The sequence below is a fragment of the Melampsora larici-populina genome (assembly GCF_000204055.1).
Source record: "Melampsora larici-populina 98AG31 unplaced genomic scaffold MELLAscaffold_12, whole genome shotgun sequence".
Classification (NCBI taxonomy): domain Eukaryota; kingdom Fungi; phylum Basidiomycota; class Pucciniomycetes; order Pucciniales; family Melampsoraceae; genus Melampsora; species Melampsora laricis-populina.
Genome location: NW_006768776.1, coordinates 374,402 through 401,297, shown reverse-complemented (window position 1 = coordinate 401,297; position 26,896 = coordinate 374,402). Strand labels below are relative to the sequence as shown.

At 42.1% G+C, this 26,896-nt stretch overlaps 6 protein-coding genes across 6 annotated transcripts; 2 read left to right on the top strand and 4 right to left on the bottom strand.

The window, feature by feature from the left end:
- Window positions 1-8,173: 8,173 nt before the first annotated feature.
- On the bottom strand, window positions 8,174-10,395 carry MELLADRAFT_35076 (uncharacterized protein; the record flags this gene model as incomplete). Its single annotated transcript, XM_007408288.1, has 5 exons — window positions 8,174-8,377; window positions 8,452-8,780; window positions 8,946-9,018; window positions 9,095-9,580; window positions 9,658-10,395. The coding sequence occupies 5 exons, from the start codon at window positions 10,393-10,395 to the stop codon at window positions 8,174-8,176; spliced, it is 1,830 nt and encodes a 609-aa protein (XP_007408350.1).
- Window positions 10,396-16,746: 6,351 nt separating this feature from the next.
- On the bottom strand, window positions 16,747-18,263 carry MELLADRAFT_105097 (uncharacterized protein; the record flags this gene model as incomplete). Its single annotated transcript, XM_007408287.1, has 8 exons — window positions 16,747-16,776; window positions 16,938-17,095; window positions 17,180-17,325; window positions 17,415-17,443; window positions 17,528-17,561; window positions 17,671-17,839; window positions 17,946-18,119; window positions 18,233-18,263. The coding sequence occupies 8 exons, from the start codon at window positions 18,261-18,263 to the stop codon at window positions 16,747-16,749; spliced, it is 771 nt and encodes a 256-aa protein (XP_007408349.1).
- A 1,014-nt stretch (window positions 18,264-19,277) lies between these two features.
- MELLADRAFT_52214 (uncharacterized protein) lies at window positions 19,278-20,048 on the bottom strand (the record flags this gene model as incomplete). Its single annotated transcript, XM_007408286.1, has 4 exons — window positions 19,278-19,320; window positions 19,396-19,478; window positions 19,581-19,657; window positions 19,922-20,048. 4 exons carry the CDS (start codon window positions 20,046-20,048, stop codon window positions 19,278-19,280), a joined length of 330 nt encoding a protein of 109 aa, XP_007408348.1.
- A 275-nt stretch (window positions 20,049-20,323) lies between these two features.
- MELLADRAFT_71480 (uncharacterized protein) lies at window positions 20,324-21,344 on the top strand (the record flags this gene model as incomplete). Its single annotated transcript, XM_007408506.1, has 2 exons — window positions 20,324-20,928; window positions 21,015-21,344. The coding sequence occupies one exon, from the start codon at window positions 20,543-20,545 to the stop codon at window positions 20,831-20,833; it is 291 nt and encodes a 96-aa protein (XP_007408568.1).
- Window positions 21,345-23,005: 1,661 nt separating this feature from the next.
- Window positions 23,006-24,276, top strand: MELLADRAFT_61950 (uncharacterized protein; the record flags this gene model as incomplete). Its single annotated transcript, XM_007408507.1, has 4 exons — window positions 23,006-23,098; window positions 23,210-23,248; window positions 23,350-23,415; window positions 23,461-24,276. The coding sequence occupies 4 exons, from the start codon at window positions 23,006-23,008 to the stop codon at window positions 24,274-24,276; spliced, it is 1,014 nt and encodes a 337-aa protein (XP_007408569.1).
- A 1,241-nt stretch (window positions 24,277-25,517) lies between these two features.
- MELLADRAFT_105094 (uncharacterized protein) lies at window positions 25,518-26,264 on the bottom strand (the record flags this gene model as incomplete). Its single annotated transcript, XM_007408285.1, has 4 exons — window positions 25,518-25,605; window positions 25,665-25,907; window positions 25,990-26,163; window positions 26,254-26,264. 4 exons carry the CDS (start codon window positions 26,262-26,264, stop codon window positions 25,518-25,520), a joined length of 516 nt encoding a protein of 171 aa, XP_007408347.1.
- Between the last annotated feature and the right edge of the window lie 632 nt (window positions 26,265-26,896).

Sequence of the window (26,896 nt, the reverse complement as noted above, 5' to 3'; positions counted from 1 at the left end):
CCTTTTTCAAAAAATGTCAAAAACATAGATTCAAAGTTGATCTTTTGGCGGGGGAATTCCTGGGAATTCACTGGAACTTTTTTTTGGATTTTTCTACAGTTCATTTTCCCCACAAAAACGACATTTTGAAAGCAGGTTTTCAAGAAAGGTAGCACGAACCTGATTGTTTTGAGTACCGTAATTGCTGGAGAATGCTCATTCCCATCTTGGATGATCATTCTTCAAGCTCATTCTCTCAGATGAGTACTCAGGATCAGTTCATGAGTCACTTCATACTCAGAAGAGCTCAGAAGCTTGTCCAAAACACTGGATCAGCAGGCTCCAAGGCATGCTGTGGAGGATCAGCTCATGCGTGGCTGAGGTGAAGTGAGCAGATGGGCCAGCCCTCCCTTGGGCTTCTTTGCTAAGGAATGATGCCTGAGGAAGGCCTAGTTCATTGGCTCAGTGCCTGTTTATCATGTAATCAGCTGACAAGGAGGAAGAAAGCAGGAAGAAAAGGGAAGAATTTGGAAAGAAAAATTGAACAAATGTTGGAAGAAAAAATAAAATTTGAATGCTCATCCCAATGTGAGCATCTGTCTTTTCCCCTGTGACTTGACCTTGTCACAATGGCAGGGCTTCAGAAATTTGTGTGTGTGAACCACTGGTATCTCTCTGCTTCCCACTTACAACTCACCTAAGTGTAGCCATGTGTAGTGGCAAATGATGCCGTCTCAATCTGTCATTTGCCACTTATATTTATGCTATTTCCCTCCCGTATCTTGAGACCTGCTTTTTCCAAAACGCTTCCCTTACCAATGTCGAATGCAAAGCAAAAGCATCTGCAGCTTTTACCAAAACGCATCTTGAGGCTGACCTACATGTTGAATTTCAAGAATATTGCAAGCATTGAAAGATAATAATGATTTTTGAAATAAATTACAAAATGAAAACATTTTGTGTGCAGTTTCTAAGAACAGGAGGTGGTTTTTCAAGCACACAAGAATTAGCCTCAATCTTGTAATTTCTCTCGGTCACCATGTTTTGTTTGCACAATGAAGTCTTCTCAGCAGCTTTCTCAATCATGGCATGCATGCCTTGGGCATGTTTCATCAAAGAGAATTCAGAGAGTTTTCAAGAATCATGATGAGTATGGTCTTCCAGACATCAAACACTCTCATTTCACATGTGAAAATCACCTAACGTGTAAGATCACATGTAGAAGAATGCTAGGAGGCACTCATCATGAACCCCAGGTAATGGAAGTCTTGGTCACAGACATAGCAGCCTTCCATGCTCAACTGAAGAACAGCTGATGGAGATGTTCTGTGATGTAGCCTCAAAATACTCAGAAGTTTGTATCATTAAGCCAAAACTGATGTTCACCATTGACTAATCAACACCCTCAAGAAACGGGAGTGTGAAACAGGCAAGAAAATCAAAATTATACGGCCAGATCAAGGTTGGAATAATGTAGGAGCAAGCTTACAGAATTTGCTGAAAGACAGTGGTCTCACTCATCATTTTTACAATCCCTACAAACCAGAACAAAATGGGAACACTGAATGCCTCAACAGAAGTCTTGAAGAAATGGCAGTCACACTGCTTGCATCCAGTAAGCTTCCTAATCAATTGTGGAAATTTGCTTACTTAACAGCAGCACACATTCATAACAAACTCCCGAGTTTGGTAACTGTCAACAAAAAGCCATACAAGTTTTCCTGAATCAAAAGCCAACACTTGACATTCTTCAATATTTCTGGAGCACGGCATTTGTACACATCCATCACAGACAGCAAGCACCTTGAAACCAAGAGTATAATGCCCAGAAGTGTATTATGGTGGAATATGTTGATGGTGGAGAAGTCTGGCTGTTTTATGACAAAAAGCCCAAAAGATTTTTCCCTTTGGCCATTGCTCACACCGCGGGAATCAATAGGTGCGAAACCCAATTGGGGAAAGTTGCGGTGACCGGGTCCGCAACTTTCTTCAATCCCAAATTGTGTTCGCAATTTGTTTGCAATATGTTTGCTGTACACCCTCGAGACCGGAGCACGGTATACATGGAGTTGGCAGCCCTAGTTCCAAGACTCTACAGTACTTCTGGATTTGTGATCAATTTGCCCGTCTTGATACAATGTGTCAGAGGATGTATTAGGTCGCATTCAATTTCTCTTTGAAGAAATGGGTTGGTCAAGGGTGATTCCAAACTGTTGGCAAGTGGTCAACTGTGTTTTGTACTTGTGCTTGCCCCTTGTACATCTTTGTGATTTGCGCTTTTGGCAAAAGTGAAGCACGGTTCATAAGTCGTGGACTCGTGTCTGACTTTGCTCTCTTATCGAGCCTTTTTCCCTATCAAACAGGGATGAAATTAGACTGGTATGATACCTGTAAGTAGTGCTGTCGACTCCTGTACTTGTGCGGTCTCGAGGGTGTACAGCAAACGTATTGCAAACGTATTGCGAACGCAATTTGCAATTGGAGAAAGTTGCGGACCCGGTCACCGCAACTTTCCCCAATTGGGTTTCACACCTATTGATTACTGTGGTGTCAATTCCCCTACAAAAAAATGATCAAATCAAACCTCAAGACAAGAACAGAACTTCATTAACCTTGTTGAACAAATTAAAAAATTCAGGAGCACTCAAGAAAGGATTTGGCCATTGCTCAATTCCCCTACAAAAAAATGATCAAATCAAACCTCAAGACAAGAACAGAACTTCATTAACCTTGTTGAACAAATTAAAAAATTCAGGAGCACTCAAGAAAGGTAGCATCAAGCGCATCATTCATGCACCAAACGAGGAGACTTCACAGAAGAGATTAAAATAGACAAAGAGGATGTAGCAGCAACTCACGTGCTGAGCGGGGAATGTCAGCCCCGAGCCCTATTACTAGAACCAAAGGGCTGCCTAAATAACTATAAAATAACAAAAATAATAATTACAACTCATGGCTCAGTTTCAAGAGCCAAGTACATATGTACATACATGTAAATGTAACCAACAGGTTGCATTAGGTAAGAATGCCTTTCACAAGTGCGCATCACATGAGTAACACAAGAGTTACACATGTGCGTAATCAGATAATAATTAAATAATTAAAATTCATGATTACATACGTTAAATGAGTATGTAATCAAACCACAAGTTGTACATAAAGGATTTTCAGGGTTTTGAGTATATAAAGAGCTCTCTGACCCGCCAGGAAAATCCATCATCATCATTACAATTTAGCAAATTATCAATAAATTCATCAATCAGATAAATAGAGTTCTTGTCCTCATTTGTTAGACATTATATATCTCTCTTATTGGTTATTACCATTGTAGTTTGTTGAAGTTCTTTTGAAGACTTCCTTCAGGAGGTGATCCTTGTAGTATTGCTCAAGTTATTAAAGGAATTCAATAACTTGAGAAACTTTAAATTCACAGGAGTTCCTCTGTGTTCAGAGTTTAAAGAACTCCAAATATCACTAGGTGATATTTCCCTTGATTAACAAACTCTACACTGCAAACATCATTCGGGTTCCCCAAGTGGGCAGGAAAAAATGATTGGGAGTATGATTTGTCATAAAATGGTCTATCACTCCACACCTGAACCATAACACCCACACTACATATGTGTAGCAGGCTCAGTGAATATGTGGTTATCATGTACATACAGTTCTGCTCAGTTATCTGCTCATCAGGATAAGTTCTTCATATGTAATACATGCTGTAACTTCTTTCAGATTGAAAAAAGCTTCCAAAAGATTGACTACATACACTGACTCAATGTTTTGGTGTGATCTCATCAACTCAACTGCATGTAACACACTTTCTGTTACTAAGACATAGCTTCAACAATATTGCTTGAGTAGCTACAGAATGATATGTAGTAAATTTTTGGGAAAAAAATTCCAAAGTCGAAAAAGTTACATGTGGTATAACATGTGATTTATTTATTCTGATGGGCAAAAAACTGAGCAGACCTGTATGTACATGATAGACAACTATTGACTCAGCTTGCTGCGCATATGTAGTGTGGGTGAAATGGCTCAGGTGTGCAGTATTAGATTCTTTTATGAAAAACTGTACTATTAATCATTTTCCTCTTCCAAATTGGGGAAGTTGAATGATGTTTACAGTGTCTAGAGTAGAGTGTTGTTAGCTTGGGCACAAATCTAGACTGTAGTTTCTACTCTAAATCCTTCTAGAAGACCATTTGTCTTGCATTAATTCCCGGATTTGTATCCAAAACCCTTTGTTAAAAGCTCACCTAACTGAAGTCAGTGCTGATTTGATCACACTACTTCTCAGCCAACCTTGTTTTGAAACTTACAACAAGGTTCCCATGCGCCTAATAAAAGCAGTTTATTAGTCCACCCTTATCTTTAGTGGTTTACTAGCCCAAAAGACGCTAGTAGCTCACAGGGAAGATCACCTCAAAATATTGGAACCACCTAGACCTTATTCAGGAGCCATGATATCTAATGATTCTATGAACTGGAAAGAAGGTTGTGACAATGAAATGGACATGATGAACAAAATGAAAGTCTGGATGGAAAGGCCTTGTATCTATTGACCTACAATGGGTTTTTGATTATAAGAAAATGGACAAAGAAGGTAACCTGATTAAATTCAAAGCTTGTCTTGTTGCCAAAGGCTTTAAACAACAAGAAGGCTTTGACTACACAGAACCTTTTGCATCAACAGCAACTTTTGCATGTTTACATATCATGCTCACTATAGCAGTGTATCAAAATTGGCCTATACATTCCTTATCAGTGTCAACGGTGGCACAGCTAAGCTAAGTTAGCGGTTAGTGGTGCATTAGCTTAGTGATTTTTTATTGCTAAGCTAACGGTAAATCCTTAGCGCACTCAAGCTAAGAGCACCCACTATGGTTGCGCTAACTCGGTGATTTAGCGTTACCGTAACGCTAAAATACCCACAGGTCCACTATGGACTTGATTTAGACTTGCGGTCCCTACGACCGTGTCAAATCTTGCTTTCCCCATCTTCAAATCTACGAACAGCTACGACTTGATTTATTGTAGGATAATTGGTCAACAACTGCAGTTTTCAAAACCCCAAACTTCAAAACATCACAATTCAAGACTTCAAATTCAAACTTCAAAGTCCATCCTCAAAACTCAGCTTCGATACATCATATTTTGGCACATCGCACTTCGAATTGAATCGATTTCAATCAAGGGTTGATATTTTCCCTATCATCAAAGTGACCCACACTGTTCTTGTTTCAACTTTACTTACGAGTCACGACTTATGTAGATCATCATTATTCATTAACCACGAGATACTCTGGTTGTCCTTGTAAAATTCTGCTACAGTGAAATCTGAATGTACAATATACATATCAAAGTTTTGTGAGCTTGATAATTGAGGTGTGAAATAGTCATCATACGATTGCTCAGCATGCTGAGCTCGATCTTGATCTATTCGGGTTCAAGTCTGAGGAGTTGAAGGTGGTGTGTGAGGCCTATCAAACAAGAATTCAAAGACAAGTTGATGAAATTCTTGTTCCTCATCATTATTGTTTAAAGACTTGAATGACGGTCGATATGTCTCTTCAAGAAATTTCTAGCGGGCATTTGATGGATGGTCTTTTGGATGAAGGTTATGAGAAATGAGATATTTCATTTCAAAATCAAACCACTGTGGATCTGATTGATTCACAGTGATTTATCCTTGGTAAAGCAGACCTTAGATCATCCCATAGTGGAATTCATGCGGTTACCAACTTTGGTAAAACACGCATGATCAAAGTTGGTGCTCAGGAACGCAAAATCTACGATAAATCACCCTCATGATAGTGGGTGCTCTAAGCTAATCAAATTTTGATTTTTTCTTTAGCGGGTCTGCGCTAAGCTAAGCCGGAAGCTTAGCTATCAAAAAGAACATGTTTTAAGTGCAAAAAAGGGCCGCTAAGCCGCTATTAGCGGTTTAGCCGCCAATTAATTGGCTTAGCGGGTGTCATTTCATGCCCGCTAAGCTAAGGAAATCCGCTAAGATTAGCATTAGCGGATTTTTCCTTAGCGGCTTCTAGCTAAGCTAAGCCAAAGTGGCAAAAATCCTTAGCTTAGCTTAGCGAGCCACCGTTGTCAGTGTACCTCCATAGCAACATTGACTCTCTCATTGACTTTGATATTCCTACTTGCTATTTATGTGAAGGGCAGAAGAAGAATCAAGTCCTTGAAGGAATCAAAGCTCTACATGGTACTCAAGACAGTGCACATTGTTGGTGGAAAAATAGAAAATGTCCTAGTGCAAGTGGGATTTAAGAGTAGTGAATACAACCTGACATTGTACATCTATTGTTGGGGAGCCAACATGTGCATTATATGGCTTCACACTACAAAGATAATGTGTTTCTCTGAGGTGAAAACTGATCACATTTGATGCACAAAATGATTAATAATGCATGATTAATGTACAAAATGAAGATTGAATGCAGATTGAATGCACTTTTAATCATCTTGTAGATTAAATGTAATCATTTTTCACCTTGGAGAAACCGGTGTCACAGTGATGATGGAGCAGTCACTGTTACAGTAATGCCCATGCAATTACATAATTTGGGTGGAGGACTTTTGGTATGTATTTTGGTGTGTTATGCAATTCTGTTGTCAATGTTGGCAGTAAAAAGCCTCAAGATTCAGGCTTTTTTCTATGCATTATCACAAGTTATGCATCTGTGCGGATTTGACTGTAGTTCAGATAAATTACTCAATGAAGTTTTCAACAATTAAAAGAAAAGATATTGATCAAATCAGAACCAACCTGAATCAAACAGTTGGTGTTAATGTATCACATCAAAATGATGGCAGCTTTATCCTCTCTCAACCTGGTCTTACAAAGAAAATATTCAAGTCATTCCTTCCCAATGAACAGTCAAAAAATCCTGCAATCACCTACTGATGATGGAGAATGAGTTGACTCAGACAAGTACTTATCTGCCATCAGAACTCTTAATTATTTATCAGTTGCCACAAGACCCGATATCACCCACACCATGATACACCATTGCATACCTATGACAATGCTAATTGGGGTGGGGGACAAGCAAGGTCATTGCATGGATACATCTCATACTATCTTAATTGTCCTATATCATGGTTATCAAAACAACACCCCTGTGTATGTAGCATCTCCAATCTGCCATGCCAAATACATGGTGATAGGATCAGCTTGTCAAGATGCAGTGTGGCTTTGTAATCTCATTGAAGACATGACAGGAATTGGCAATCTATTTAACATGTACTATGATAACACCTCATCAATTCATGTTGCCAGTGACAATTTATCAAATAAACGCACAGGTCATACTGATAGGGAATTTTACTACGTCAATGAACAAGTCTACAAAGGACAAGTATTCTCAAATTGCATAGTCACAAAATCACAAAGAGTGGATATGTAAATGAAATCATTAGGACCTCCCTCACATGATCAAGGTGTCAAGGATCTGAGATTATTATTGAATTGAAAAGTCATCTGAACAATTGAAAAAATTCAACTCCAGCTCCCTTGAACTTATCACAAAGCTCAATACTTGTGATGTACAACATGTGGAAACTGTGTCTGGTGGAGATAATTTTGTAGGTGGGGATTCATCATTCCATTCAATCTGGTAGAAAATATTACCTGCCTCAGGGGAACAGATTCCAGATCAGAGTGTTTTTTATTTTTTAGTTTTTATTTTTGCTTTGATGCAGATCATTTATGTTCTCGTTTTTTTCAACAAATATTTTGTGTTACACTCTTTATAAATGTTGCTTCATTGTTTTTCTTGATAATTTAGTTTGTTCTTGTTGTTTTTCTCTCATTTTCTCCTTTCATATGTTTGCCAGTGACTTGTTGTGGGGGGTGTTGCATTCATGTGAGACTGAGCACAACTGCGGCACAGGCATCACGTGCACAGTCCACAAAACCCAGCTCCAATTCAATCAGGGATCCCACATCATGGCAAACTTAACAAAGTCCTACTCGCTTTGAGCTGTACTGGCCAGCTCATCAGTACAAAAACGTGGGGAAGTGCTTCATACTTCATGGTATGGAGGAAATTAAGGACACGCGATGGTTCATTGTGTACATGCCAATATAAGAAGGATACTAACCCTTGGCAGATTTTTCAACAACTATTAGATATCTCTTACTGATCCTTGGGAGATATTATACGGACTCTACACATCAACACATAAACATTGTGCGATCTTTGATACCTTTAGAACCCAGTACTTCCCAATCGCTTGACCGGATCCATAGGTCATTCGCGGCGTCTAGCCTGCATAACAGTGAAACACCTTTCCAGGCGAGTAGTTTCGGGTCGATATCTCGAGGGGGTGGTATTGAGCTTGTCTCACCAATGTTCGGGTAGCGAGCCGCGAGCAAAGGCTGAATCCTGTTGGCGTCAACCGATAACGTTAGATTAAGCCGTCGTGTATGTCCAGAGCAAGTATAAATTAAACAAACCGTGTCGTGATCGCATACGCAACGTTATGTATCAAGCCACCTCCACCAACGATAATGATGGCACCAGCCATCCTTCGACACTTTTCTTCAGAGTTACAGGCCAAAATACTATGAAGGACTGCTTCTTGGAGAGGTAATTTACTTGCCTCAATTATGGTTGCGTTGGGCATGATTGAAGGCGTCTCAGCATTCTGTGTAACTGGCAATACACCGGTAGTCTGCTTGCCAGTAGCTGGGCTTGGGCTTGGTCGGCGGGTTGGTGCACTGGAATCAACGAGGGTTGGCTGCGGGGTGCCACTGTGCGGGGACGCCATATCTTCCAACGCTGCATTAACATCCTCGCAGATATTTTGAGTAGGCTTGACTTCTGCTGCTTGTACGTTTGATGCAACGCTCGCCGCATTAGGTTTCACGTAAAAAGCGTGACCTGTGGAACTACGCATAGCGTCCGTAACGGTATTTCCACCTAAATCGAGCACGTCATCGACACCGTCCTTGCTAAATAATGGCTTGCCCGGCTGGAATTTACGGCCGAAATCAATGATTTGAGGTGTAAACATGATCTTTTCAAAGGAACAAGGAGATATTTGAGTTACACGCATCAAATCAATGAAACACAAGCGGACATATCAGACGTACCATGGGAGAGAGTATCACTTCGTCATAAGCGCGAACAGCCCATTTCTGTGTTGGGGCATTCGGATGTCGCGAAAAGAAAGTATACACATTCAATCCCACATCACCTTCACTCAACACCACCATATCTTCTTTCAAGCGCTCCATCATTTGCCAATCCCATGTACGATTCAAATTTAAGTCTTTGTAAGGAAATTTCTGCCGCCGGAGCATCTCAGACAGAACGAATGTGATATCATCCCCGCCATAAGCCATCTGTAGTCGCGTCTCTGGTAAGACCCAACCCTCTTCGACACATGAGACTGAGGTTTTAGTTGCCCCGATGTCAATCACGCAGGCCGTACCCAGTCCCGCGCCAAAACAAGCGCATAAAGATTCCTGTTGTAAACAGATCTGCTTGAATCCAACTGTACGAAACATTAGATCGACCATTTCCCGAAGATAAAAATGATCATATAAGTCAGGAAGAATGAAAATTGCAGAATATTCCTGTACGTGACGGACGAGTGTAAATAAGATCAGTTCTCTAAGACCCAGCTCGAACTAAGAACGTTGATAGTGAGTACCTTCAGCTCTTGCTCCTTGATGCCCAATCCGTTCGATAAAGCGTAAAGCCACACTGCTTCAATGTCAGCCAAGATCTCATTCTTTGAGTCATATCCTGAATCTTCCGCTGTGTTCAATGCGCCCCGATGAATCGGCCAACGAATTGCGTAATCATGCTTGTCGGGGTCGGCAATCAACAACGCATCTTCGCCTATATATAAATCTCTAGCTTCAGGACCAGTCACTGGTGGCCAGATTGTACCGAGAGGATCTTGGTCTTCGCTCAATACAAGGGGAACAACATCGGCATTGTAATTTGCGGCAATGCCTTGGCCGTTAGTGATTCCACGGAGTTTGATTTGACGCATACGACTCCGAAACTCGGCCCGAATAGACCCAATCTTTGAGTTGAAGGCATCGACTACCTGGGGTTCCAAAGACGGTTCAAAATTTCTACAGACACCGTTGGGTGAAGATTTAGTTGCTGATGATCGCCGACGGGCCACGACATTGGGAACAGATATTGGTAAGTGATCGGATGCTCGGCCGATGCGCAACATTCGGGAGCCAGGATGAATGACAATGGTACGTTGGGCAGGATCGGTCGGTAAGTTTTGAGATGGAGGAAGAAGATGACCAGACGGGTGAAGGCTACTCGGGCCCTGGATAGGGCTCGTAGGATCTCGTGCAATCGAAGCTTCATGACGAGCAAGATCAGGAGAGCGAGCCAAGAGTGCGGTGTCGTCACCTCCGAGCATCACTGTCTTCTTCCAATTCCGCTGACTTTCCCAAGTGGCGTCATCGGCTCTCCGAGTCCACCAGGATTGATGGTCTGCTTTGGCAAATGATGACGCGACATTCTTGCCATTGATCGCTGAAAAGGGCTGGAAAGCTGTGAAGGAGAAAGGTTGTGAAGTAGGACCATTGGGTCTTATTGATGCGAGTTTAAATATTGGTACTGATCAGCATTGCGAAGTTGGAGGTGCACAGCAAGAATGCGATTTTGTTACCCACTGTGAAGGAGGTGGGCCCACTGTTGCAACGGGTTGTTGATCTCGGCGAATACCTTTGGGCATTACGCAAGGTTGATAAGATGGTTGAATGAGCTGATAGCTAAAGAAAACGCGTCGAATGAGAATAAAATGGGATACCAAGATTGGATGAAGACTTCGCTGTAGTAGCTGCTGGCACCATATCGAACGAACGAGAGGTCTTTAAATTCCAATCGACAATGTGACTGGGGATATCTGTTGGCTCACTTCGATTGTATGTACAGCTCAATACAGTTTCAGTATAAGACGATGGCATGCGGGTCAGGCCTGTGAATGGGGCGGAACTGGTGTGCATCCTCGCGCATCACAGCAGCTTTTTCATTGTGACATTCCCTATATGCAAACTCTTATCCCTAATACGGTATACCTGACCTGTGTTTCAATTGGACATCATCCCACTAAAGTAATGCAGGTGGATAGTATTACTCGTCTGAGTTGTTGATTGATCAATTTGGAGAGTCAAAGGATCATGAATATTTATGTGTTGGTCAATAGAATTAGTCGTGGTAAAATTCACCACAAAACTCATTGATACAAACCTGATGGAGGCTTTCCTTCACAGGAGAACATTTCAGTCTAAAAAAAGTAAAACACTGTGTATAAGGACAACTGATTTACACTCCCTGCCATATCCAAAATTCACCTGTACAAAGAGCTGACATGTGAGTAAGAGAGCACTTTATGACGTGAGCGGAACTGTGGTACTTGAGATCCTGACCTAGCCTGACTAAAAGAGGTTTATCTGCTGAAATCTTTGACAAATACCTAGATCCCACACATGTATTAGGGTGTTTCAAGTCAAGAAATTTACAGCATTTTACAGTCCAGCAAGTTGTCTGATGTTGCAAAATATACCGTAAATTGAAAAAAATGGGACACCTTTTTAGATGTCCCAAATGCTGTTGACCGTATATTTGCAGAAAAAAAACACTGCGAAGTTTAAAAAACCTGTCTGTTTTTTAAAAAGTTTCACAAACATTTTCTGACTTGAAACCCCCTATTCCTCTGGAATTTGCACTTCAGTGCAGAGGTGTAAGAATTTGAACATGGCATTACTCTGCTTTCAATGGTAAGATGCTGCCCAATTTCCAAACACCTGTTTATAAGAACTGGCTCATCAATTATATGTTTCTCAGTGGGCAAAAAAGAAGTACACAGACCAAATATCCCATTCCTCAATTAGCTCAGCTTATGATTTTTGTGTGTGAGGGTTTCTTGAGAGATTTCATCTCTCTTTATTCCTTGATGAGGACTACCCAAATATTCTCTTACCTCAAGGTCAGAGAGTACTGTAGTGGGAATAGTGGCAAAGCCACGCCAGGGCCTCTTTTTGGTTCTCTGGAACCAAGGGCTTGCGGTGTGTACTACACGCCTTTGGGTCAATGGGTGGGTTCTCATTTCTCAAGTTTACATGCTTTGCGTATTTGTAGGGTGGGAGGGTTGGCTCCAAAAATTATAAAGATGAATTTGGTGTTTCAAACCTATAAGTGAGCTAGAGTTGGGTAAGAGCTGTGGTGCTTGGTGAGTCAAAGTCTCAGAGAATTCTGTGAGATCTCTCCAAAGGATGAATTTTCTCAGTTCATCCTTCTGACAAAGACCCATGCTCCAGCCCGACTTACCAGCCCTGCTAAGTCTCCATGGGCTGACAAACCAACATGTTGGTTCTAGCAATGTTTTCCTATAGATGACTTAGGCAATTTGCACAGTTTTTTTGATGATTAGATGCATCAGCTTGCAAGTTGTATATCCCAAAAGAATTTGAATAAGTAGCTAATTTCACCATTGTTTCCTACTCTAAAATGTGAGCTGCCCACACATATCAATTTTTCAGTCATGCACAAGTACACAAATACAAAGGAAGTGAGTTTGTGATCAAGAATTTTAAAGCTTCAAACATATGATAATGTTTATTTTGCAACATGTACAACTATAGGAACAAACCATGAAAAGAAATAGAACAGAGAGATAAGAAACATACCTATGAGTCATGCACAGATACACAAGTACAAAAGAAGCAAGTTTGTGATCAAGGATGTAAAAGCTTCAAACAGATGAGGCTCTAAGCTTGTTGCTGACACATATAGTGGGTTGTGTCAAGACTGTGGTAGAGGGAATTCTGACTTTGTACCACCACAGTTAACTTTTGTGCAGTGACTTCACAGCCGCGACTTCTTTCTATTTGTCTTAGAGAATCCACAGCTGTGCCGTAAATCTGTAACGTAGAGAGGGTGGCACAGATTGGTTAGGGCAGTGTTTGAGGTATAAGAAAAACCATGCACAGCCGTAATTCCCTCCAGTACAGTTATTAGCAGTATTTAGCGTGATTTTTGCATATGCTATGAGTGAGTGAGAGGGAATGCAGTTTTCAAAACACACCTCTGTTACGGTCAGTCTCAATTAATCTCCTCTTCAATTTCATCCATTTGAACCCTATATCTAATTCATCTTTGTCTTTCTCAATGGATGTTTGACCTGACCTGATCTTAATGAAGACAAATTCATGGATATCCTCCTGGATGATGACAAGGATGAGGAATCAGCCATCCAAAATGCAATGATACAACACTGGGTCATTCTCCAATGTAGAAATATTCTTCAAAGTGGAAATACATGTGCTAGTTGTCAAGGTCCACATTTGAGAATCTTTTGAGATCAAGAGGACATGCAAAGCTTCATCACCACCACTTTGCTGATTCTCCCCAATACCCACTCAGTCGCTTTTGACATTGTTTTTGGGTGAGTCCTCCACTCTTCTTTTGCATCTGTGATACTTTGGAAAGATCAAATTGCTACTTTGAGCTGAAGCAGGATGCTGTGGGCACTTTGGGCTTCTCTTAACAACACAAGTGCACAGCAGCAATACAACAACTTGCTTATGTAAAACCCCCCAATATGTTTGACAGGTACTTGGAAATGGGTGAATCTACAGCAATTTATTTTGGGCCTGAATATCTTTGAAACCCCACTGAGGCTGACCTCAAGCAACCTCTGGCTGTAGTGGAGGAACAAGGAATGCCTGGTATGTTAGGTAGTTTAGATTATATGCATTGGGAATGGAAAAATTGTCCAACAGCATGGCATGGTCAATATTGTGGGAAGGAGAAGGCTCCAACCTTGGTTCTTGAGGCAGTGGCTTCAAAGGACTTGTGGATTTGGCATGTGTACTTTGGTTTACCAAGAACTCTCAACAATCTCAGTTCACTTGCTCAATCACCAATATTTCTAGATTACCTCAATGGAAAACAGCCTGAGGTCAAATTCACTGTTAATGGCACCAAATACAGCCCTGGTCACTATTTGCCTGATGGAACCTACCCGGAATTCACAACACTCATCCAAACAATATCTTGTCCTGACACACCAATGAAAAGGGTAAGTTTCTGCATTTTTTAACCACAGCAAGTCTTCAAGTTCTCATTATTTTTTTACTCATCATCAACAGCTTCTTGCAAAAGTTCAAGCAGCTCTACAGAAAGATATCAAATGGGCTTTTGGTGTCTTACAAGCACAATGGCATATTTTGCACAATGGTGGGTGGCTGTGGTCAGAATCAGGTCTGGAGTAAATTGCCAAATGTTGCATCATACTACATAATATGATTATTGAAGACAACAAAAGATAAAACAAACCCAACCCTTACATGGCTCAAGAGGGCAGCTTTATGATTTGTCCAGCTGAAAGCAATACGGCTTGGATACAAAATTGGGCATGATATTTAGCAAACTTTTGACACATGCGCAATAAGAGAGCTCATCATCAACTGAAAGCCAACTTAGTGTAACACCTCTGGAATTCAAAAGGAGCAGTGGAGATTGTACCCACAACCAACAATTAGTAGTATTAGTTTGAACATCACCTTTAAAGATTGTATGGTGGTCTCTTATGATTACCTCATCATCATCACATCCACATCCTGAAACACCTTATTATCTCATCTTCTTGCTATCAGAACCCCTCTATGCCACCCAATCCTCACCTACTTCCTACCAACTGTGGCACAACACAAGGACAATGTGTTCAGAAGCGCCACACGCGCAAGAAGACATGAGAAGACGCAATGTCGGACATTTCCAATCAAAGAATGAACATGGAAACACCACAAGAACCAGTTCTTTGTCTCAAAAACCAGTCTCTGTCCATGATCTTCAAAGTAACTTCAATCAAATTAAATGTGATAGAAGCTCAGTTGAAAAAGCCAAATGAAGCCACTCAATTTATTGGAGATTGGAACAACAGATCAGAACATTAAGCAACATACAAACAATCAACACGGTCCAGCAGGTGCCTTCAAAAGTATTACCAGCAAAACCCCAAGTCCTGGACTACAGCAGCAACAAACAGCCTGAAGATCACATCAACTCAGATACCCCAACCATCACCAGCAAGCAAGATTGTTAAAACATGTAGACCAAGTCAGGTCATCATCAGCAATATCAATGTTGAAGGGAGAAAACCACCATTTGAAGGCCTTGAATCAACCAACATTGTCAAGCGCGTAAATCAGGCACTAGCCCAACTTGACGTGAAGGTCCCGGCACAAAAACTTGAAGTGAAAGGAGCGGCTGTTTTACCTTCTTGATGCATCAAACTCTTCATGTCTACTAAATCTGAGGTGGACTGGTTGTTGGAAAACAGAGCTGTGTGGTTGTAGCTAGCTGACCCTGCACTTTTAACATCCTCTGCAGTTTTCCCATTTGTGATTGATTCAGTCCCCACAGAATACTTCTGAAACACTGAAGAAATTAAACAAATACTGGCCAAACAAAACTCTATCCCAATTGAAAAACTCATTCAATTAGATGGCTGAGTAAACCAGCCCAAACAGGCCAGAGTACCGGTTCCATACTTGTAAATATTTTAGACAAAGAGCAGACAAATATGATGTCCAGGGGTTCAGTCTACTTTGAGGGTCGCAGTTTGAGGGTGAGGGTGTGCAAGAAGAATTGTGTATAATGTTTTTGTTGTCAAGATCCTGGTCACATCAGTTTGCAATGCAAAAACAAAGTTATTCACTGTGTCCTTGTGGCAGTTGCCCAATGACGAGCGCACACGGAATGCCTCTGAGGCACAAAGGTGACTCATGTGCGCTTGTTGATGAGCAAACACCACACGGGCATGGTGATTTGTAAACATTGTGGAGCAGATCATGACTCACAAGCCTGCCACCTCCCCAAAACTCAATGCCCACATTGTGTTGAATGTGTAATCATTGACACCTCAATGAATCCCAACACCACTATTGACAAGATGAATTCAAAATGTGCCCATTCAGCTTCAAGCACAAATTGCCCAATAAGATCCAAGAGTCTCCTAACTTAATCACCTCAATCATGTTAAGATACAACCACAACCAAATTCCATGTGGTCCTCCTCCTTCTTCCTCTATTCTCCCTTTCTCTCTTCATCCGACTGGACCATCAAAAGAACCCACACACAAAGCACCAGACAATATTAACATTGATGATATTGCCTCACCCTTAGGAGAAAATAACCTCAAAATTGCTCAACTCAACTGCTTCAATAGACAGGCACTTGTAGAAATTTTATTAGCTGATGGTTTATTTGACATACTCATTCTACAGGAACCACAGGTCAATCCAGACACTTTACAAATACCAACACATCCGGCCTGGCATGATGTCATGGCTTACATCTATCCTAAACTAAATTCAGTGACTCTACAAGCTTGGCCATGGTGGAATATGCAGTTCAATGGTCCCATCCCACTCAACTCTCAATCATGCAAGGGCAAAGTGGACGCCATACTGGGGGATGGCAGAGGATGGCAGTCATTGAGACTCAAAGTGCATTGTGATGACATCTTTTGAAAACAATTGGCCCCATACATGACAATGTCAGCAGTACTGGGCAGTACACTCTACAAAACCACTTTGTGAGCATGTGGCGAGTGTTCAGCTCATCACTCATGAATTACTTGCATATTGTCAATTGTGCCCAACTCCTTAAGCCATGGTCACTGATCAGTTTCATTGATATCATCTATTAATCTTAACATCAAAACTTAGAATGCCTGATGATGATAAGTCTGTTGATCATTCAGAGCTGGAACAACTCTTTCAAAATTTTCTGTTGTTTGAGGATGGTATGCAGTAAAGAGCAGAAGATGAAGAGCAGATCACAAAAAATCAGCCAAAACGCATCATCTCTAGCGTTACGCAATCATTTGTGCACCCAGGAAATAAGTTGGATGATCATGGTGAAATGATCAAGATGTGAAGAAGACTGACCATGGTATCATTTGGGTTGGTGACTGGATGTCCAATAGTTCGAGAATCTTCATAAATCTCATAATCATTTCCACCTTTATAAGTTTTATCACCAAAGAAATGGATTTCTTTGAACCCTTCTTTCTCTACATGTTTAAGTGCATAAGTCTTATCCCATCCTATTTATCCCACAAAATCATGAATCAGCAATATGAAATGGAAGTTAATACTATCTGAACGATTATGTAGGTATAAAGACTTACCGCTGGGAAAGACATCGAATGAAATTTGACCTCCGATTGAGTAAGTGAGACCGTAATCAGCAAACTCTTTTCTTAATTTTTCCACAAACTTGGCTCGGATTTGAGTCTTTTTGTCGTATTGCTCAAACTCATCTCGTTCCTGGACACTGTGATCAAAATGACATTAGTATGTGCTAATTCTTTTTTATGAATGTAGCTGATTTCAATTTGATCGGTCATTAGAAATTCAACGTACGATGCATTACGTCCGATCGGCGATACGTTCTATAGTTTGATCCCAGTGAAAGAAAAGACAATATATCAGGATCGCATCGATAGACTTGTTCATCTAACCAGCCCAAAACTTACAATCATACCATTTCGGAACTCGATGAAGGTACCTCTAAACTCAGCCCCGAAAAGAAACAAGAGGAGGATCAGCAACATGTCCCGCAAATCTGGTCATCTGTCTCTCGATCCATCTTGTAGAAAACATAGAAATCAAACTCAACCGTTTCACCGGGATATCTATCTCGGACATCTCCTTCAAGCAAAAGTTAACCAATTTCTTGTATTTGTCCTCCCCTAAGAATTTAATAAAACTTTGACTTGAAAGTTCTGTTCCCATTTTATAAGCCGTCAAACCGTTTTCTGCAAAACAGTAATCGAACTTGTCCAAGACTTTTTTTGTTCCAACGAGAAAAGCAAGACAAAAGATAACAAAACATTCAGATCATTTTTTTTCGATCGAATTATACAGATGAACAGAGAATTTGAACAAACTCACTATTCTCGCCAGAGACTTCAAGTTGTTCCCTAATTTTCACAAGATCACTACCTCCTACAAATCCAATCACCACCTTTTTCCTCAAGTCTCCTAACAATTTGATCATCTCAGGTGAAGCCTGTCGACGAGCCGGAGTGAGTGTACCATCAACGTCAAATAAGACTAATGTGGAGCCTAGAATGATGGTTTTTCATTAGCCTCAAGCTCTTCATTCAAAGATTTTTCGAGATATCCAAGAGAAGACGGAAATCCTGAAGGATGAGAAAGGCTGATAAGGTAAGACTTACCAAGTGGTCGTGATGCAAATTCAGATGCCATTCTTAAATCGGTGGTTTCAGTAGTTTTCAGGATTCTTCCACACGGATATCTAGTTTTTCTGAGGAGAAGTAGCCAATGTGATGACTTTTGAGAATGGTTATATATGTATCCGAAAGATTTAATTAATGGTGAACGGTCAAGTGAGAGAGAATAGCGGATCGAAAGTCTGTGGCTTGTGATAGAAAAGCCTCCTGAGCACTTGCAAATTGGATGATCTCAGCTCAACCTTGGTCAATTTATGTATCTAACCTATGTAGACGAAACATGAGGTCATCAAGGTTGACAACGGGAAGATGTACATACAAAACTGTATGAATCATTATTCGAATCAACACAGATCAACACGGTGTATGAAAAAATCGAGTGTTTCGTGCGAGGACCCCAAAGTTATAATTTGGGTAATTTGCTCAATGCTACGGCTACAATACGATAGATATTCTGGATGGGTTCATTATTCAAGGACGCGAGTACCGCTGTTATCTCAAGAGATAGGGATTGTGGACTCAAAATATGTATCTCAAACTCATGATTGTAGATCATGCTCTTCTTTCACGGTTCGATAGGCCTGAATGACATAAACCATAGCGAGTCCTCGGCTGTGCGTGCTGTTCGCAGACATACTCTCAAGATTTCACTTGCACAGCAGGATTACAACTGCTTGCCTGATGTCATTTGGCTGCCTGTCATATCAGATGAAGCTTTATGCGGAGTTAAGTGTCCAGAGTGAACATTGATGTAGTGTAGAGTAAGCAGTCCACCAATTAATTAGGGATCACAAGGCTAATAAGTGGTGGATGGGAATTTTGATGTTGGAGCAAGGATCTAGGAGAGTAAAAATGAAGCATACTGAAAGACCATGAGTCCGGCCAACATCATGATATGCAAGCATGGGGCTTGCATTGCATAGGAGGAAATTTTGCAATCACCGAAACAGGAAGCTGGAGATCCCTGAACTTCATTACCAAACTGTAGAAAAACAATCGACATAGTTTCATATAGGTAGAAAAACATGGTTTATGCAGCAGCATCAAGGATTGTTGAGTCACCGGCATCGAGACTGGGTAGCGTCAAAAAGATCATTCAACATCAGTATGAAGTCAATTTTAGAGAGTATCAGGAGCCAGGCGCGAACATTGTCATAACTCCAACACGGAAGAGTTTTCCAGATGCGGTTCCCAGTGCAACGTTCGAACCTTGGTAAAGATGGACGGGTGTCTAAAGAAAAGAAGAGATTGGAGTGAGCAACGCTTGTAACGTCCACAAAAGCCGCACGGCACATAATTCTACATGAATTCAAAAAATTCGGTTGTGTCTGACCTTGGAAAGCATGGCGTAGTATTCAATCTCGGATCGTCGAAGAGGTGGGGTGTTTCCGGAGACAAGAACGAGCTTGGCTGTGGTTGTATAAAATATCACGAGAATACCGTCAGATCGCTGTCTTCATCATTTCAAATAGGTAGTTGTGAAGGGGGCACAAGGAGTGTAGGGTTGTGAATGATTTTGATGGTGGGGGCTTCTGTGTTGTGATTCATTGATCTAAGGTTTCGATTTGTGAAGGAGGCTTGAAGTGATGTCGGTTACGAAAGTTCGTAGTGGTCGCTTGGAATGTGAATGAGGGTGGTTGTAAAATCGAGAGTAATGCTAGGCTTGAGATTTACCTTTTCCACTTCGCATCGTCTTGAGGGTACTCTTGTAACCAAGGGTGTATTTACCACTCTTGATGGTGAGGGCAAGCCTTGAGTTGATGTTCTCGGAGGACTTCTTTGCTTTCTTGGTGGGGGCCATTGCGTATGGGGCGTTTAGTCGAGAGTCGCGGGGATGGATAAGGGGTAATTGCTCAACAGGCCTCGTCGTCTGCTGTCACTGAGGACGGTTCTCTACAGAGTCGACGAGCGATACTTGCTGCGCATCTCAAATAGGTTTCAGCTCTCCCAATTCAACGCTATTTCTCTCTCATCATCTAGGTCAGGGGCTTTTCACAATGGTTTTGTACATGGAAATACAGCTGAAGTCACGTGCTGTGAAACGGATAGCTGCATGAAACACGTGAACAGGTCGTCATCGCTATCAGGCCGAAGATACATAAACCGAGCATCTTGCCCTCCCCTGCTGGTCATTGCTTGTTTCTTTTATCAATACATTGCTGCCTCAATTCCTCTGAATTGGTCGAAATAAACTCCTTTGGAACGGCGGAAACAGACTCCCTCGGATTAGTGACAACTCCTTCACATTGGTGGCAATACTTCATCGGAAAAACCCGCACCAAGAATCACGAAACCATGTCATCAGATGAACCAGTCTTCAATGCGGCTCGCTATCCTCACTTGCGCACGACTTTCATCGATCGACGCCCGCTGTCTCAGCCCTCCTCACCGTCTTCCTCCACGTCTTTTGACCTTGATCGCGAATGGGTCGAAAACATCAATCAACTTCATCTCCTTGTGGATGTTGTCCTTTTACCTGTACTCGGAAAGTGGCTCGGGCGCAAGTCGGCTTATTGGATTTATACACGCTATCAACGATTCGGGTTAGACATATTCGCCTACTTTTTCGGCAGAAGAGCAGCCTGAAATCTATCAAACTGAGCGAAGCAGCATGCCTGTTGCGCCGAATTCTTCAAGCACGGGGACTTCGTTGAACCTGATAGTCTTCATGTAGATATAGCGTTAGTCTTCGATTCTCAGTTTGTGATATGTCTCCATCATCGACCTAATCATACTCCTCTTCATGTCTTCAATTTTGTCCCTATAGGCTTAATGGGCACGACGTGCGGCTATCTGAGGAGATCAACCATCATGTCCAACGAGTATTCTGATATTTGCTATCCATTTTCGCATTCCGCAGTCATTCCTTTTAACTTAACAAACCCATGCCCGGCTTGTAAATGCCCCTTTTCCCCTCCTGGCTGCTTTCAATGTAAAATTCCTCCGAGTGTTCTCCTTCTGTCGGTACCTCATGCGTAATGTACCTTCTATTTGCTGTTAGCTACAATTGACGTGTAAAGGTTGAAAACCGTTGTGTCAAATCACCATTCATAGCACCCCCAACAATTCTATGTGGCCTACAAACCCTCTGTTTGCTAACATCAGATATGCTTTAGAATACGTAGCAGCCAGTTTGTTAAGTACAGAAATTGAAGAGCAGAGAAAAAGACCTGAGGTCAAACAAGACCGGAAGAAGAATACAGATCAACATATTCAAAGATGACTTGAGAATGTCCCCTTGGATTGATTGACATTAGATAGACTCCAGATCCGCTGGAAATGCGAGTTTTCTCCTAGTAGACCGATGATAAGCTCAATCTGAACTGGTGGTAACAAACACTCGAGAATCATCAAATCCCAGGCCGACAAGCAAAACAATCCGTGGCTTCAAATGCAATGGCACAATGGGAATGGATGATAAGGGTAGCTAATCACCCTTTCACACTTCATGACGCCGGAATGTGCCATACATGGACGGCCGTACGAAGGTGAAGCTGCTCCGCTGTATATTTTGAATGTAATCTCACACACCACTCACTCACTCACATGATACATCGAACAATTCCACTGAGATGGGGGTTCTCTGCTACTCGATATCAGATCGCTCAGACCTCGGTCACTTCAGCAATGTGCGGCGCAACCATAGTCAACTGAGTGAATATGTAAGGTCACTTGGCTCACTCTCAAGCCGCTCTTGCGGGCTTCTACTCGTCAGACTCTTGCGTCCGAGATAAACCAAGATGCGATCATGTCGACCGCCAGACTTGTATGATATATATGTGACGTTGTCAAGCTGCCTTAGTGCAAGATGGGAAGCTATATGAATCACTTTGAAGACCTTGACTCCAACTTGGCCAGCAGTTAGACACTCGTCACGTCGAGACCAATGCGATAAATGAATCGTAATTGGAGTGGCGGCTCATGATAGGAGCCTCTCAAGATCGAATCTAAGTCAGGTTATCTTGTTTTCAAGGTGCGTGAAAAGAGGCCAAGTTTTGTCTTGAGAAAACGTTGTGCTAGATTTAGTTGATCCCACAGGCGAGAAAGGTAGGGCTCTCGTAGACCTCCACCGACGAATCACCTGATCTCCTCAACATGTCCAAGTGTACAGGGCCTTTTTGACTCATGGCCTGCAGTGAGCTGAGCGCTTCGAGTGGCGAATCAAGTGCTCGTTAGCATAGGGGAATGCGTTCATGAGCTCTTGCATATGTTATGTGACCTAATAGCTCTGCGTCAAGACTTGCATATTCAATGCCGTTTGGATTTGACGCAGTCAAACTCGGTTGAAATCTCGATGGAAATTTGGAAGGTGAGCGCGCTAAACGGTATGAGCGTCAAGGGCTAGATTGAATTCGCACATCACCGCAATCACGATCAATGTTCTAAAGGCTCTTTGCTCAATTCTCACTGCGAAAGGTTGACAAGGCCGAGCATGCCGACCGCCAAGATGATTTATTTTCCTCTTTAGCATCACTATATTGGCGAAAGCACTAGCTTCTTCATTCTTACCTGCCTGTTTAGCTTCGCTTACATCTCTGACTGCGTTAGTAGGGATGACAGGTGGGAGCTTGCTTCTATGGCCAATGAAAGCACTCTGGTGTAGAGGATCGCACTTTATAAACCAGCACCTTCGTGTTCTGGTGGACTGATTCCTCATCGAATTGCGTCACAGCTATTCATCCTTACATCTTCATCCAATCTTTACAAAGATCCATCCAATCTTTACAAAGATCATTCAAAGCAAATCCGTCAACAAAAATGTATAACTCAAAACGTATTTTGAACCTTTTGTTCGCTGTTTCCATTGCTGTTCATCTGGCTGCCGGTTATGCCATTGAGAACAAGAGAGAGGTAGAATCCCTCCACAAAGTACAGACCAACTTATTTTCATAACAATCCCTCAAAATCCTTTGCTGATCACTCTCCTTCTCCGTTCCTTTACCTGATATCACTGTTAAGCAGGAACCCTCGTATCATGGGCCTGCCAAACCGCCTCATGTGGTACGACGTCCTCTCCATACATTTTTTTCATCTCATACCATGAGGATACACGTGGCTAATATCCAACTGAACTTACTTTCTCGATTCTTAACCATTCACAGCGATATGAACGTCCTGCGGAGCGTCATGCAGACATGCCTCACAAAGAAGAAGGCCCCAAGAAAGAAGTGAGTCTATTGTCCCTTTGTGCCCGCCCTATCTCTATATCCCAGAGCTCATTGGTTATCACTTTATCAAAGAAGCCACACAAGCATCCTGAGGGACCGGTTGATTCGAAGTCTCCCAAGGGACGCGAGCCATCTTACGCCCCAAAACCTGGTCACGAGGAAGGAAAACCCCACCCCGTTCCTTCTAAGCCCGCTCCGCATGCATTATGGGCTGAAGAGCCCACTGGCGATAAGCCAAAAGCACCAGACACTCCACTCCCTGAAGTCCCCTTGAAGGACCCCGTCCCCAAGCCCAAAGGGCCACCACCCCCACCACCTCGCAAACCCAGCACTGATCCCTTGAAAGACCCCATCCCACCTCGTTATCCTGCCGACAAGCCCAAAGGACCGGAGAAACCCAAACCTCTCCCCAAACCCTTAACCGATCCCGTCCCACCCAAATATGTCTCCCCCAAACCACTCGAGCCACCTACTTCTGAGGCTCCCAAAGACGTACCTGCCCCCGCTCCCGAAACCCCTGCCGGCGATGTCAAACCCACCCCTAGCGAATCCACTACCGAACCAAAATATGCCGCTCCCAAGGAAACCAAAATCTTGCCTGCCATGCCACCCAAACCTCCGGCTCCACAACCCAAGCCAGTCCTCCCTGTCCCAGACAAGAAACCAGCCCCGCCAGTTGAAATCCCCGGCTATAAATCCCCCATGATCCCAGTCCCAGTCCCGGAAAAGCCAATCAAGCCTGTTCCTACTACCCCAACCAAGAACCCAATCACCTCCCCTGTCGAATCCAGCCCCAAGCCAGAAATGCCATCATATGGCACCGAGCCTTCTATGGTACCTGTTGGTGAGGGTAGAATGTAATTGGTACGTGATTTTCCCCATCCTGACTCTGCTTTCCTACCAACCTGAATCTCATTTCCCCATTGTAGGCATCGACGTAAATACGATCCATCAAATGTTATCTTGATCACCTTCATTCAATAGGAAGCCTTGATATACTGTTACATTTTCCAAATTGTTTTATCTATTTTTCATTCTTTTGTTCTTAGGAACTCTTGTTCTTCTTTACCACACTTCAATGAAGGGGTTGAGAAATTTGATTTATCTGTACGCTTGTGTTTGACCATGATGAGCTCATGTGAGCCAGTGTCCTGCGTGAAATGAAACCACATTGACTCATCGCAACAATACCTTCGCTCATACTTTGATTTTTTCGACCATCCGTCATGAAAGTAATCATGCTGTATGGCAGTAGCAATGGTTATCTTACCAATGACTTGACTGACGGCTTCTCCTTGTCGCCCATATCCACGTCCATGTTCCAGTCCTAGGTAAATCTAGATGTCTTGAAAAAAGAAGTTGTTCTCTGTCACTACTTTCCGAGGACAATCTTTCCAGGGAGCCATCTTCACGTTTGCCAATCATACGAGCATTTATCTCATCACCCATATTTACTAATCACTATCTTCCATTTGATCCCAATGTACTGCTTCCGCTGACACGAGTAACTTTGAACGCGCGTGCGCGAGGCAGATGATTGCGTCCCGTTATCACCGGCAGCGGGAGAGCTGACTGCGACTTTCTGCAAGTAGAGCCAGTGATTTTTAAGTGAGATGGCACATGCCTCATATGCTCATACTGATACTCTCTCCCAATCTGCTCAGAACTGACAAATGTTGGTAGCCTGTTTCAACAATAAATCAGGATTCAACCCACAAATTCAGTGATTGCATCCTTTCCGACGCTTCGTGAGAGCAGTTTGTCTAAGAGCCGGGCATATGTAATCATATCGCGTTCAGATAAGAGAGGTTCAGAAGGTGTTTCGCGTGACAATCGGTATTCCGACAAGGTGATTGTGCGATGTATATAGCTCATTGGCTTTGTTCATACGATACATGGAGTTACTAAGAGGCAAGCTAAGAAATGGGCAAGTTGAGTTTCTAGAATGACTATCTATTGTGAGACCAACGCTCATCGAATATCGGGTGCTCAAATGGAAAGTGTGATAGCTTCAAACCAATTCCAAGAATGGTTCATTATACACAGATTTGATAAGAAAATCGGCTACATGTTGAATGCATACAATCACTCATCCTATGAGATTAGATGCTAAGTCGTTTGGACATGATTTCGTAATCAGCAGGATCTGCACCCTCAACTTGGGAAGGAGAGATCTCATCGAATTCGTAGCTATTTAGTAAAGATTCAGTAAGCCTCAAACCAGATTTCTATCCAAACAAATGACTGACTTCATCTTGTTCAAGTAGAAGCTTAAAGCTCTCGTGTTTGCTATTGATCGATTATTGCTGATTAGTATTTCGTACTTCGTATGTGCGCTCAATTTGAGATCGAGACGCTTATAAGACGCACTTTTGTGAACTGTGAGCATGACCTTCTTCATCTTCCAACTTTTGCCAATCTCTTCTAACAGGTTCATAAGAGCTCGTCCTAGGCCATTTCCACATGCGTCTTTCCTAAATTGAAGCTCGTAACTAAGAATGAATGACAGGTGAGTATTATAGAAAATGAAGAGAACTCGTAAATGATGATCAGATTTGCAAGATTTTTACTAACCAATACGCTACCTCGACGTCATCACTACCCATTGTTTCTTCCCAATCAAACCTCCAAATCAAGAAACCTACCACCATATCGTCCTTTCCTAGCACTAACAAAAACTTTCCTTCTGGATCCCGCATCTCTTTGATTTTTTCTTGAGCTGAATAACCTGATTCACTACTTTCATATCTATATGTTCACTTTTGAAGTCAATTTTTCAGATCAATCTTTCGGCTGCAGCTTTGTGAAGCAGAATATATTGAAAAGAATTCCGCTCACATTTGTTTCATGTTCTCTTCGAAAATTTCAAAACATGTCTTCATATGCGGTTTGTTTTTCAATTCTTGCGCATGTGCCAAAATAATATCGTACCTAATGATTTTACAATGAATTTCTCGACATTTGTGAGATTATATGGGGAAATGGCTCAACTGAGTATTCTCAAGTTTGAAGCGTGAGCCTGACTTTCCAAGACGTCTTGAGAGTTCCGCACTGGAAGCCTATTGATACGTTATTGATGGGCAGAAAGAAAGACGCGTTTCCGATGAGCTTTTGGACTTAGAACTGGATTGAGTGCGTTGATGTATGATGGGTATTAAATTGACCTTTTGCGCTAGCTGTACCAAGTCTTTCATGATGGATTTCTCAGTTTTGATAGGTCAGTCGATATTTATCAATGAGGTGCAGGAACCTGCAGGAACTCATGGAGTCGGACGCGTGATGGATCTTGGGTGATCAATTTATCAAGTCCCAACTCCCAAGTAGATTGGATCCGAGTATGTAGTGATGTCCGATTGCACCCCGTCTGTCGTGATTACCCGATGATTGTGCAGAATTGAACCGATGAGGTGGTGAAGAATCAAGAATCAAGAATTGGCTGTTTACCTTCACACTCACCGATTCAACAACTCTCAACAATCCT